Source organism: Mesoplodon mirus (assembly GCF_964341445.2).
Source record: "Mesoplodon mirus genome assembly, chromosome: 8".
Classification (NCBI taxonomy): domain Eukaryota; kingdom Metazoa; phylum Chordata; class Mammalia; order Artiodactyla; family Ziphiidae; genus Mesoplodon; species Mesoplodon mirus.
The window spans coordinates 11645737-11658041 of record NC_138984.1 but is presented as its reverse complement, the minus strand read 5'-3'; the positions used below and the strand labels follow the sequence as shown (position 1 = coordinate 11658041).

Below are 12305 nucleotides of genomic sequence, written 5' to 3'. Positions count from 1 at the left end.
TTCTAGTCTCTAATAAAAAACATTTATAAAATAACATATACTGAAGAATTTCTCCTGAAGTCCTTTTGAATCAAGAGACTACAGTGTATCCCAACCTCTGTTTCAGCCCCTTGTAGTAAGTCACATAAATTACCTTCTTGGAATGGAACGGTCTCAGCTCTGCTGTATTGTGATAGTTTAACAAGGCCACAGATAAGGGACATCAGATAATTCACTTTTATATGCTCTATATACTTTTCAACTGTATAACTTTTATAAGAATATATCACTTTTTGCAATTGAAAAACAAATGTATATTAATCAGGGAAACATCTAAAAAACAATAAATGATTATTTTCTCCAAGGGTCATCAAGGCCTGGCCTCCAAGGAGCCCCTGGAGTACCAGGAGTAAAAGGAAGTAAAGGGGAGCGAGGACCCCCAGGAAAGAGCACAGTGGGGCTTCCCGGGTCCCCTGGCTATCCTGGTTCACCAGGCCCTACAGGGTTGCCAGGACCTCCAGGACCACCAGGTAAAGATGCCCTTTTGCGTACGTTGCCCGGTGACAGAGATGTGCCCATCGGGGGCGATGAACCTTACATGCAGCTTGGCCATCAGTGTGGACCATAGGAGTTATGTTTCCACTGGAGTTTCATTTTATTAGCTATCTGTGGAAGCAGCTACGGTGGCAGGGCTACTTGGCAAGCACAGCCCAGTGTCAGCCTGAGTTCCCACAGAGGGTAGAGCAGGAAACAGGGACAAGGGGAGAGAAGCAGGGGAGGAATGACCATTATCAAGTTGGCCTAGGCCAAGTGCAACTACTCATTCAGTCCCTGGAGACTATCTTCCAAGAAGCTGTATAACTTTGTCTCAGGATAATCTTTCCTGGGGGGACAAAGAGGCAAGAATTTCCCCACCAGCCCCTATTTCACATGGGTCAAAGTTGTGCCCCACAGGATGAGACTAACACCCTACCATCCCCACCCACATCCCCCCACAGACACACACTTCCAGGCTGTGTTGGCATGGCTCCTGGGGCATCCCGTGGCTTGTCATCAGCAGGGAAGCCCCAGGACAGGAGGCTAGAGGTGTGCAACATGGACCAAGGCAAGATGCTGCCAGGCAAAGTGGGTCAGAAACCACAGAGCTGCAGCCCAGAGGCTCTGAAGCAGTACCTGGAAGTTCTGATGAAGTTATCCTTTTCTCTCCATCCCCTGATAGAGCCACTTAGCATTCTATGTGTGGCTGATAGGTATATAGAACCTCAGGAACATACAGATCGCTCTATATATTTTAAAATGCCTTTCCTAGTAGGTTCCTGGGAGGTCTTGTGTTTTATACCCAACCCTCCTACTAGCCTTAAGAATCTTCCATGCGTCAGTGATCTTTTTAAGAAAGGAAGAAACATTATTTACAGACAATATAATTATAAACATAGAAAATTAAAAAGAATAATCTGGAAAACTCTTAGTATTAATAATTCAGTTAAGTGTCTAGTTATATGAGCAATATTAAAAATAGAGGGAGTTCCCTGGTGTTCTAGTAGTTAGGATTCGGCACTTTCACTGCCATGGCCGGGGTTCAATCCCTGGTCGGGGAACTAAGATCCCAGAAGCAGCAGCACATCATGGCCTAAATAAATAAATAAATAAATAAATAAATAAATAAATAAATAAAAGCTTTCCTTTAGGCTAACAACAATGTAAGAAATTATCCTATTAATAGAAGACAATGTCTAAGAACAAGCTGTTAGGCTAAGGAGTGGATCTATGTAGAAAACTAAGCAAAGCAAAACTCAACAAAAGTACTTTACTGTATAACAGGGATTTGAACAACTTCTAGCCCTCCAAGTCTTTTTCCAGGTGTAAGTTTTGTGTCCTCATTTTATCGATGACAAACCTGATATGCACAGCTCACGAAGCTCAGGAATGTTCAAATCAGGATCTGACCCCCAGGGCACCTGCAGTAGAACAGCTCCCTCTCCAAAGGCACCATGCTCCCTCACCCTTCAGAGACTGTTCTTGTTTCTTGCCCTTTCTTCTCTAAGCAACACCTGTCTGTCCTTCCTGTTGGGGCTTCAAAGTCCTGCAGAAAGTTTTCACTGAGCCCACCTACCTCTTATAACACTCAAGTTTATCCTGATCATAGAATTTTCCACATTGCTTGTCTGAATCAGTTTCCCCTATAAGACTCAAAGCTCTTTGAGGTCAGGGAGTGTCTCATTTACTCTGTGAAGCCCAGCTTACAGCATGGGGGCTGGAACATTGTAGGTACTCAAATATTTGTTGAATTAAATATGAAATGAATATGAAAATGTATAAGTATCTACAAATGTATAAATGTATACATGAGTCTACGTTAAGTATAAAAGCTCCATAATATTTTACTTTTTTTTCTATTTTTTAAATTCAGTTTGTTTTATTGAAGTATAATTGATGTACATTATATTAGTTTCAGGGGTACAACATATTGTTTCAATATTTGTATATATTATGAAATGATCATCACAGTGTCTAGTTAGTGTCTGTCACCATACGTAGTTAAAGTTTTTCTCTTGTGATGAGAACTTCTAAGACCTATTCTCTTAGCAACTTTCAAATATGCAATACAGTATTATTAACTATAGTCACCATGCTGTGTATTTCATCCCTATGATGTGTTTGTTTTATAAGTGGAAGTAGATTTTACTGTTCAGAGATAACTACCCATTCAACTTAAAGACACAGATAACTGGATCACAAAATAAGCATTCTTTTCAAAATGGAACAGACATAATATAACACATACATATTCCATCCAAATTAAACGTTTCCACTGTTACCTGTTGCTGTGAAATTTGGGGAAGCTATAGGTACGGTTTGTACATATTTAGTTTCATCAGCATTGCCTTCAACCTGTATTGGAAATGGCAAGACCAAAAATTAGATCATGGAACACAACAGTTTGAGAGAATTAACTATTGACTGTACCATTGTAATAGCAGATGTATGTGGAAGACTGGGAACAGCTTTCTTGAAAAGCTGCTTTAAGAATGACAAACTCAGGCTTCCCTGGTGGCGCAGTGGTTGAGAGTCCGCCTGCCGATTCAGGGGACACGGGTTCGTGCCCTGGTCCAGTAAGATCCCACATGCCGCGGAGTGGCTGGGCCTGCGCATCCGGAGCCTGTGCTCCGCAACGGGAGAGGCCACAATAGTGAGAGGCCCATGTACCGCAAAAAAAAAGAATGACAAACTCTACCATATAATCCAATAATCCCACTCCTGGGCATATATCCAGAAAAGATGAAAACTCTAATTTGAAAAGATATATGTACCCCAATGTTCATAGCAGCCCTATTTACAATAGCCAAGACAAGGAAGCAACCTAAATGTCCATTGACAAATGAATGGATAAAGAAGATATGGTGTATATATATATATATATATATATATATATATATATATAATGGAATATTACCCAGCCATAAAAAAATAATTCAATAATGCCATCTGCAGCGATATGGATGGACCTAGAGATTATCATACAGGTGAAGTAAGTCAGACAGAGAAAGATAAATATCATATGATATCACTTATATGTGGAATCTAAAAATCATGATACAAATGGACTTATTTACAAAACAGAAATAGACTCACAGACATAGAAAACAAACTTACAGTTACCAAAGGGGAAAGGAGGGGGTGAGGGATGAATTGGGAATTTGGGATTCACAGATACACACACTACTATATATAAGACAGATAAACAACAAGGACCTCCTGTATAGCACAGGGAACTGTATTTAATATCTTGTAATAACTTATAATGGAAAAGAATCTGAAGAATATATATATATATACATATATATGTAAAACTGAATCACTTTGCTATACACCTGAAACATTGTAAATCACCTATACTTCAATAAAAAAAATTTTTTTAAAAGAATGACAAACTTTGTTGATGTGAATAAGCAATGAGGAGAAAACAGATGATGCCCAAGTCAGAATCCATTTTTGCACTCGGTATAGATGAAACATCTACAGCCTGTCAGGAAAATACAGTGTATTGGAGATACACAGAAGAATGAGATCTGGCCTTTTGCCTAAAGATGCTAAAGGGATAGTCTTGGAATAATTGAAAACAACTAAATAAGATAGCATGGGTTGATCATGTGCCAATAAATACCATCTACTGAGCTTTCAAAGAACCACTGCTTCCTTATTAAAAATATCACATGTGTAATGTGAAAGGAAAAGCTGGTCAGTCTTTTCAGTTGCGGACAACCTTCACAAGACTCAGCTTCCAAAACAGAGATGGGGAAATGCATATAAAATAAAGACATTACTAAAACACTTGCTAATTGAAGAAAATACTTAAAGAAATAACAAACTAGCTTTGGTGTTTTCTCTTTGTAGGTGGTATTGTTTTTCGCAGAGGTCCACCTGGAGACGGTGGACTTCCAGGCCATACAGGGTCTCCAGGAATCCCAGGAGTCGATGGGCCCAAAGGTTGGTTCAATCAGTGATGTTTCTCAACTAGAATAAGCCATTCTCATCATCTTTATTATCACTGATTTTATATTTCCCTGAGACAACAATGACCCCAAAATAGCAGACAGTCAGAGATGGCTTCTTTTCCAAAAGGATTACCTAATGGTATTTATTTATCTGGAAATGAATCATTTATTTAGCAATAAATCATTGGCTGTGCAATAAATCATTGGCTCTTCCTAGAATGTGGGTTGTAGCCTGCACTCAAGGAGAGAAACACTGAAATAGTAAATATTTAATACTAGGCTCTTGGGATTTCCTCTCTCAGAATGCAAAAAATAAGCTCAGATAAAGTAAGCAGGTATAATAGATGAATGATGTTTTTATTAATATGTACAATGTCCTAAATGATTTTCACTACATGAAAAATAATTTTAGACATAACAAATGATTGTGTGGTTGGAAAATATCTGTCCTTTCTAAGGACTCGGCATGGGTTTGTGAGTGATGCAAGTGTGTTCTCATTGCAGGGGAGCCAGGCCTTTTGTGCACACAGTGTCCTTATGTCCCGGGGCCTCCAGGCCCCCCAGGATTGCCGGGGTTAGATGGCGTAAAAGGATTGCCAGGTACAGACAATTTGCACACACGTATCTTTTCAAGTACCGAAAGGGTCGATTCACTGGGCAGGAAAAAAAGGCATCATACTGCTAGATGTCAGGATATGGTTTATATGAATTTGGAGGGAGACTTTCAAAAACACACTGTGTTAACATAAAGTAAGCCAAAAATCCCATAAAAGCTGGCATTTCCCCTTATTCCGTCTTAGTTGCTGAACTCTAGCAAACCACTGTGTTATCCAGGAATTGTAAACTCACTTTTCTAGGGGGAACTAGCTGGTAACTTGGAGGAGTGAAGCAGCCATACCAAACACACACCACTTTTTTCTTCCATAAAGAAATAAGCCCCCCGGGCTTCCCTGGTGGCGCAGTGGTTGAGAGTCTGCCTGCCGATGCAGGGGACACAGATTCGTGCCCCGGTCTGGGAAGATCCCACATGCTGTGGAGCGGCTGGGCCCGTGAGCCATGGCCGCTGAGCCTGCGCGTCCGAAGCCTGTGCTCCTCAATGGGAGAGGCCACAACAGTGAGAGGCCCGTGTACTGCAAAAAAAAAAAAAAAAAAAAAATGAAATAAGCCCCTGGGACTTCCCTGGCAGTCCAGTGGTTAAGACTCTGGGCTTCCACTGCAGGGGGTGAGGGTTCGATCCCTGGTTGGGGAATTAAGATCCTGCAGGCTGAGAGACGTGGCCAAAAAAAACCAGAAAGAAACTGTCTCCCATTCTTTTTTTCAATAGACATGACCCTTCTCAGTCTAATTTTTCATGTCCCCCCTTTTGATATCATCATGGGCACATGCACTATTTCACATTATTCTTAACCGTACAAGCACGATAACAAAGTCCACCAATGGCCCCAGTGCCGGGGAAGATAAGGAGTGGTGAGGACTGCAGTAAACTGAAGGGGCTACACAGTAAGTGGGAAGGTGCCATCAGGCACTCAACTCCGGCCTGTTGTTACTTGGCAGCCTTTTAGGCTCTGTGCTAATAAATCTTCCAATTTTTCATGGGAAGAATAAAATTGGGATTTTTTATCTGAAATCTCATGTTTTAAAAAAATATTAGCTGTCAACTTTTGAAGGAAAAAACATTTCATAGGCCAATATCCTGAGGACTAAATAAAGCATATGTGGCTTCCCTTGTTGACCTCTGTGCCAGACCAGAACTCTGCACCTCAGCACTGTTGCTCCAGGCTGTCTCTGCCTCTGCTCTCCTCCCTTCCCCTTCCCTGGTCATAGAAATGACCATGGACAAAGCCTTGGAGTAGAAAACATTTATATTTTATTCCTCTGCCCCTGTGCCACTCTGCTGCCTCCCCAGGGCCTTCACGTGGTATCACACACCATCTAGGTTCTGCCATTAGCACCTTGGTCTACAGACACCATCCTCAAATGATTTCTCATTAACTAATAAGAGCTCTCAAGTTACAGAGCCCTTGCTCAGTGCCCTAGGCATGGTTCTAGATGTCTTCTGTGCCTCCATCCCTTATTCCTGATGTCAACCCTAGAGCTAAGTGTTACATTAACCCCATTTAACAGATGAGGAAGCTGAGGTATCAGATGACATAGCGAATAACTGGTAGAGCCTGACTCCAGTCCAGACACTCTCCTCTGGAGACATTCTCCCGCCTTCTACACTGGCACCCCTTAATTGCTTTACCAGGTGCTGCCCTTTGAGCCAAGTTAATCCAAAGCTCTACCTTTGGAGCTAAGAGCTAAAAGCTCTACCTTTGGAGATAAGAGCATGTTTGCATGTTGCCACCATCCAGTAGACATTTGCATTGACACAGGGTCTTCAGGGAGGCTTGGTCTCAGTCCAGAGAAGAAAGGCTCATGGTGGCAGCTACGAGCACTGTGGCCAGCCAGTAGAGGACATGCATTAGGGTAGGGATCCTTTGTCACCCTCAAATCCTACCCACTACTTCATGAAAGCCTTGGTTACTTTGCAGTCACTGCCCCCTGACTCCCTGAGACAAGCCTGACAGGAAAGGATGGGGCAAAGAACAGGGGGAAGTGTTTTTCATACAGCTCCTATTTGATGCCCAAGTCTCTGGGGGAAATGTTAAAACAAAAACTAAAAGGAAGGGAGGAAGGTAAAGAACAAAAGGAAAGCCATCATAATTTTCCTACATCCCCAGAGTGATCTCTGGCCTAAGGCTAGTGATGCAGGCGGGCAGCTCACTGCTGCTAACCAACCAGTAGCATTGCTGTATTTTCCTTGGTTTTCCTACATTTGAGGTACTACAGGTATAGCTCAAAGAGATACATAAGCAGTAAAACTGTTTGGATTACTATACAAAAAATTCTCCCGGCTTAAATCTTGCAAAAAAAATCTGAATAAACATTTGTTAATAGACTGACCTGAGATCCATCCAAAATATCCTCTAAAGGGATCCTCTTTACAGAGATATTTAAATAGAGGAAATATAAAATAATACAGTAAAATGCAATTTGGCAACTGACATACAAAGCCTCAGAAAGATTTGTACCTGTTTGGACCTGCAGTTACACTTTTAGCAATTTATTGTAAAGGAAATCTTTGGATAAATTTGCAGAACTAGGGCTTCCCTGGTGGTGCAGTGGTTGGGAGTCCGCCTGCCGATGCAGGGGACACGGGTTCGTGCCCCGGTCCGGGAAGATCCCACATGCTGCGGAGTGGCTGGGCCCGTGAGCCATGGCCGCTGAGCCTGTGCGTCCGGAGCCTGTGCTCCGCAACGGGAGAGGCCACAACAGTGAGAGGCCCACATACCGAAAAAAAAAAAAAAATGTGCAGAACTAAATATCCAGAGGTATTTATCATAGCATTGTTTACAACAACTAAAGTTGAATAAGACAATCTAAATATCTAAAAATAGCTGTTAGCTGAATGAATGATGGTTCACATATACAATAGGCTACCATGCAGCCATTTAAAGGGAAGCTATAAGTCCATATTTATTGACACATGTACACTATGATTCCAAAAATGTGTATTATGAGTCCTATGCATTTATGGATATAAAATTTTATGAGTAATGCACATGAAAATTTTAGCAAATATTGTCTTCTGGTGGTAGATTTATGCGTGATTTTTTTAAATTTAATTTTATTTTATTTTTATACAGCAGGTTCTTATTAGTTATCTATTTTATACATATTAGTGTATATATGTCAATTCCAGTCTCCCAATTCATCACACCACCACTGCCCCCATATGTGTGATTTTTATTCTTTTCTTTCTGTATAATTTTTTTTACAATGAACACCCATTACTTTTATCATTAGAAGAAATAAATGTGTCTCCTTAAAATTATAAAGACAAGAATTTTATGAAGCTAAAATTTAAGAGTTCTTGTTTTGAATGTTATCTCTTATTCCAGTTATTTACTCCCATTCTTACCTTGCACTGTGTGTTTTAATAAAGAAATTTTCTTTCTTCAGAAGAAAACATCCTATTTTCTTCACATACTGCATTACCCTGGCTATTCAGAGTTTGTCTTCAATGTATACTTAATAATTTACTGCTTTCAGGAGGACAGGGGGCAGCTGGCATTAAAGGAATCCCAGGGTCCCCAGGAAGCGCTGGTTTTCCAGGATTTCTGGTAAGATTTCATGGTTTTAAAGCTTTATTTAGTTTCAGTTTGGAAAATGGAGAACTCTGGAAATATGGTTGCACCCCCTATAGGTTGTCATTTTGGTGCCTGGCAAGGAGCACTTAATAGTAAAGCACTTAGTAGATACTTGTTGATTGAATGAATAAATGAATGATGTGCGAAAGAATAAGTGAATGAATTAATGAATTTATAATCATTTCAAATGGTATCAGAGACAGAAAGCTGATCAGTGGCTGCCTGGGGCTGAGGCTGGGAACAGGGATGGACTGAAAATAGATTTGAGGGAATTTGGAGGAGTGGTGGAAATGTCTTAACACTGGATTGTGGGGATCGTGGCATGAATGTGTAAATTTACTAAAAATCATTGAATTGTATTCTTACAAAAGATTCATTTTATAATATGTAAATTATCCATCAATAAAGTTATTAAAAAATTTAAATCACAAAGTTATACTTGGATAAATATATTTAAATCAAATTATCCATAGATGCATATTGAAATTTACCAATATTCTAACATAATCTGAATTATGATGAAGGTTGTATCATATTGAATTATATTATTGTATATATATTGCATTGAATTACACTAACTGAATTTTTTTTATAGTTTTGGAAGAAAAAATAGAGCCAAAAAGCTTGAAATTTTATTTATGGGCCAAAGAAGGGGTCTGGAAAAAAATTCGTGTTCATTAAAATTGAAAAGTTTGTATTGACATTTTTTAATATTGACACAAGAACTGTACCCAAATGCAAGGTAGACTCATTTTTGTACCACCCTAGGGATTCCCGGGTGCTCAGGGTCATCCAGGACTTAAAGGAGAAAAAGGTGAAGCACCTCAGCCAGAGAGACAAGTGGGTGCCCCAGGGGATCCAGGGCTCCAAGGACGTCCTGGAAGAAAGGGCTTGGATGGAATTCCTGGAACTCCGGGAGTAAAAGGATTACCAGGATCTAAGGGAGAACCGGTTGGTATCTAGCAACTTTTTTCAAATTACCCTCCCTCTGATGAAGGGCTCTAAAGTTAAGACATCAGATGATTTCTTTTCAAAAAATTGTTGGCCATTCAACACAGTTCATCCCTCTAACAGCAGGATGAGGCATCTTCAAATAAGCAGTAATAACCGGAACAAATATTTATAGTATTTTGACAAAATAAATAGCACTCCATGGTTTTTTTAGCCCATAGAAAATTCTACACTGATAATGACCTTGTTTCATACACAAGTTACAATTCCACATTTGTATCAAATGAGTTTATAGGGAAGTTCAGAAAATGATTAATAATGGAAAGTTTTAGTCAACATTTTGGGGACAATGTTCATTCTTTTAAGTAAAAATAAATGCATAAGAGGACAAAATATTTAGGGTTTTGTCATTTGGGTAAATGTTTTGTCATTTACCATATTTAATTTTATATAATTCTGTCTCTTTTCATGGGATGGAATCTCTCACACTTTGAAGTGAGAGGTTCCTACCAGGATCTTTTTTTTTTTTAACATCTTTATTGGAGTATAATTGCTTTACAATGGTGTGTTAGTTTCTGCTGTATAAGAAAGTGAATCAGTTATACATATACATATACATATGTCCCCATATCTCCTCCCTCTTGTGTCTCCCTCCCAGCCTCCCTATCCCACCCCTCCATGTGGTCACAAAGCACCGAGCTGATCTCCCTGTGCTATGCGGCTGCTTCCCACTAGCTACCTAGTTTACATTTGGTAGTATATATAAATCCATGCCACTCTCTCACTTCGTCCCCAGAATCTGTTTTTAAATGTCATAGAGGCAGAGGCTGAGAACCTATCGCATGTATCTGAGAAGTTTGCAAGGCATGCTGCCCAGCCTGTTTTATGAAATCCCAGTTTCTCCCAGGGTTAATCAGTGTCGTCCAATACAAAGGGTTCCACCTCAAGCAGAGAAACTTGTCAAACAAATTTAAAGATTCACTCACAGATCCTTTAATATGAGAATATGAATAGGGACTCCCCAGGTTGTGGATATGATATGCAGACTTTCCTAAACCTTTTAACTACAAAACGCTTTTTGAGTGGAAGCAGCTAGCAGGGCCACTGTTTCAGACTCTCTTTGGCAAACTGTCAGCTGCCCCTCCAGAGTGGCAGTTATCCTTAAAGAGGGCTGGAGTCGGGAACTCTTTTGGTCTAATATCAAGACAGTTCATGTGATGCTTCCATTTGCATCGCCCTAATTTTTTTTTATTAGTTCTAGTAAAGAAGTCCCAGAAAGTAAGAGAAAATCAAGGAACTGATTTGAGTCTTACACCCTGCAATTATAAAAGAAGGATTACTCAGTCCCGCATTGACACTAAACAATTAAAAATCCAGTAAACAATAAAAAATAAATCAAATTTATTATTTGGGGCCATGTTGGAGAAGAAGGGGAACTTCGATTATTTTGTCAAATTCAACTTCTTTAAAATAAACAACTCATTTTCAAAGTGACAGACTATGGAATTAACAACAAAAAAAACACTTTATAAGAAAAAAATTACTATAGATAGAATATCTCCTTTATAATGAAAATACCTGGTGAAAAACCAATCAAATTAAAGTTTGCTGTACTGGTTTTATTTTAGAAATGTGCCAGTAACATGAATGTCACCTCTAATGCCATTTGAGTTGTTGGCCAATTTGAGCTAAGTTTTTGGGGCTGTCATATGTGGCATCCCATTGTAGGACACCTTAAGTGGGACTCAAGAGAGTTAATGAAATGTTGCTGGATTCCAAAGGGCAAAACAACAGACATCATTCAGTGCTCTTATTTTAGGAACAATGCCCTTCAGGTAACAACTGCTTTTTAATTCAAGATCTTCTCCGTGACAACCTAACTGGTATTCGTATTCATGGTGAGGTTAGCCTGTGTAAAGGGATACTGGATGAATCACTATCCAAACATATTTCTATTGATACAGGCCCTGAGTGGGGAGAAGGGGGACCAGGGTCTTCCAGGGGATCCTGGCATCCCTGGGTCCCCAGGACCTGCAGGACCGGCTGGACCATCAGACTATGGACCTTGGGGAGAGCCTGGTCCAAAGGGCTCCCAAGGACTTCCTGGAGCCCCTGGACTACCTGGAGAAGCCGGTTGGTTAGTTTTCTTTCCAGTCCTGTTTTCCTGTGGAGTGGGTTGGTGGTTCCTAGCACTAGTGAAACTCCCTCAAGACTAATGAATGTATAGAAACATGCTTCTAGTAAATAGACGATGTCAACTTGTAGACACTGGGAAATAACATGTAGGATATGGTAGAGATAATCCTCTTTTTCCTTGTTACTGAGCAGTACAGCTGAAATTTCCGAGGAATAGTCTATATCCATTACTGATATAAATACACTCAGTGAATAGATCCTAAGAGGTGAGTGGAAGTTAGCTACAATAAACAAAGGGAAGGCAAAAACCTATAGGACTGATCTTGAGAAGCCTCTTCCTGGGCCCAGGGCCCACTCATGTTATTGCAAATTTGTTCTTTTTTTATTCATAACCTCATAAATGATTTCTAAATAAAACTTCAAAGTATCTAAGACAAATGAAGAAAAATTTTCTTGATAATAAAGTCCCATTAATTTTGGGATCCACGTATACTGAACGTACTTGCGGGATTCAGGGGGATTTGATCCTCAATGTTTATCCATGGTGGAG

At 40.0% G+C, this 12305-nt stretch overlaps 1 protein-coding gene across 1 annotated transcript in view; it reads left to right on the top strand.

The window, feature by feature from the left end:
• The window catches only part of COL4A3 (collagen type IV alpha 3 chain), a 141095-nt gene that overhangs the window by 91053 nt on the left and 37737 nt on the right, over positions 1-12305 (top strand). The window contains exons 21-26 of the mRNA XM_082630094.1: positions 345-509; positions 4375-4467; positions 4980-5075; positions 8571-8641; positions 9437-9619; positions 11584-11752. Of these exons, the coding sequence (XP_082486220.1) occupies positions 345-509; positions 4375-4467; positions 4980-5075; positions 8571-8641; positions 9437-9619; positions 11584-11752 (777 nt within the window). The remainder of the gene's footprint in view (positions 1-344; positions 510-4374; positions 4468-4979; positions 5076-8570; positions 8642-9436; positions 9620-11583; positions 11753-12305) is intronic.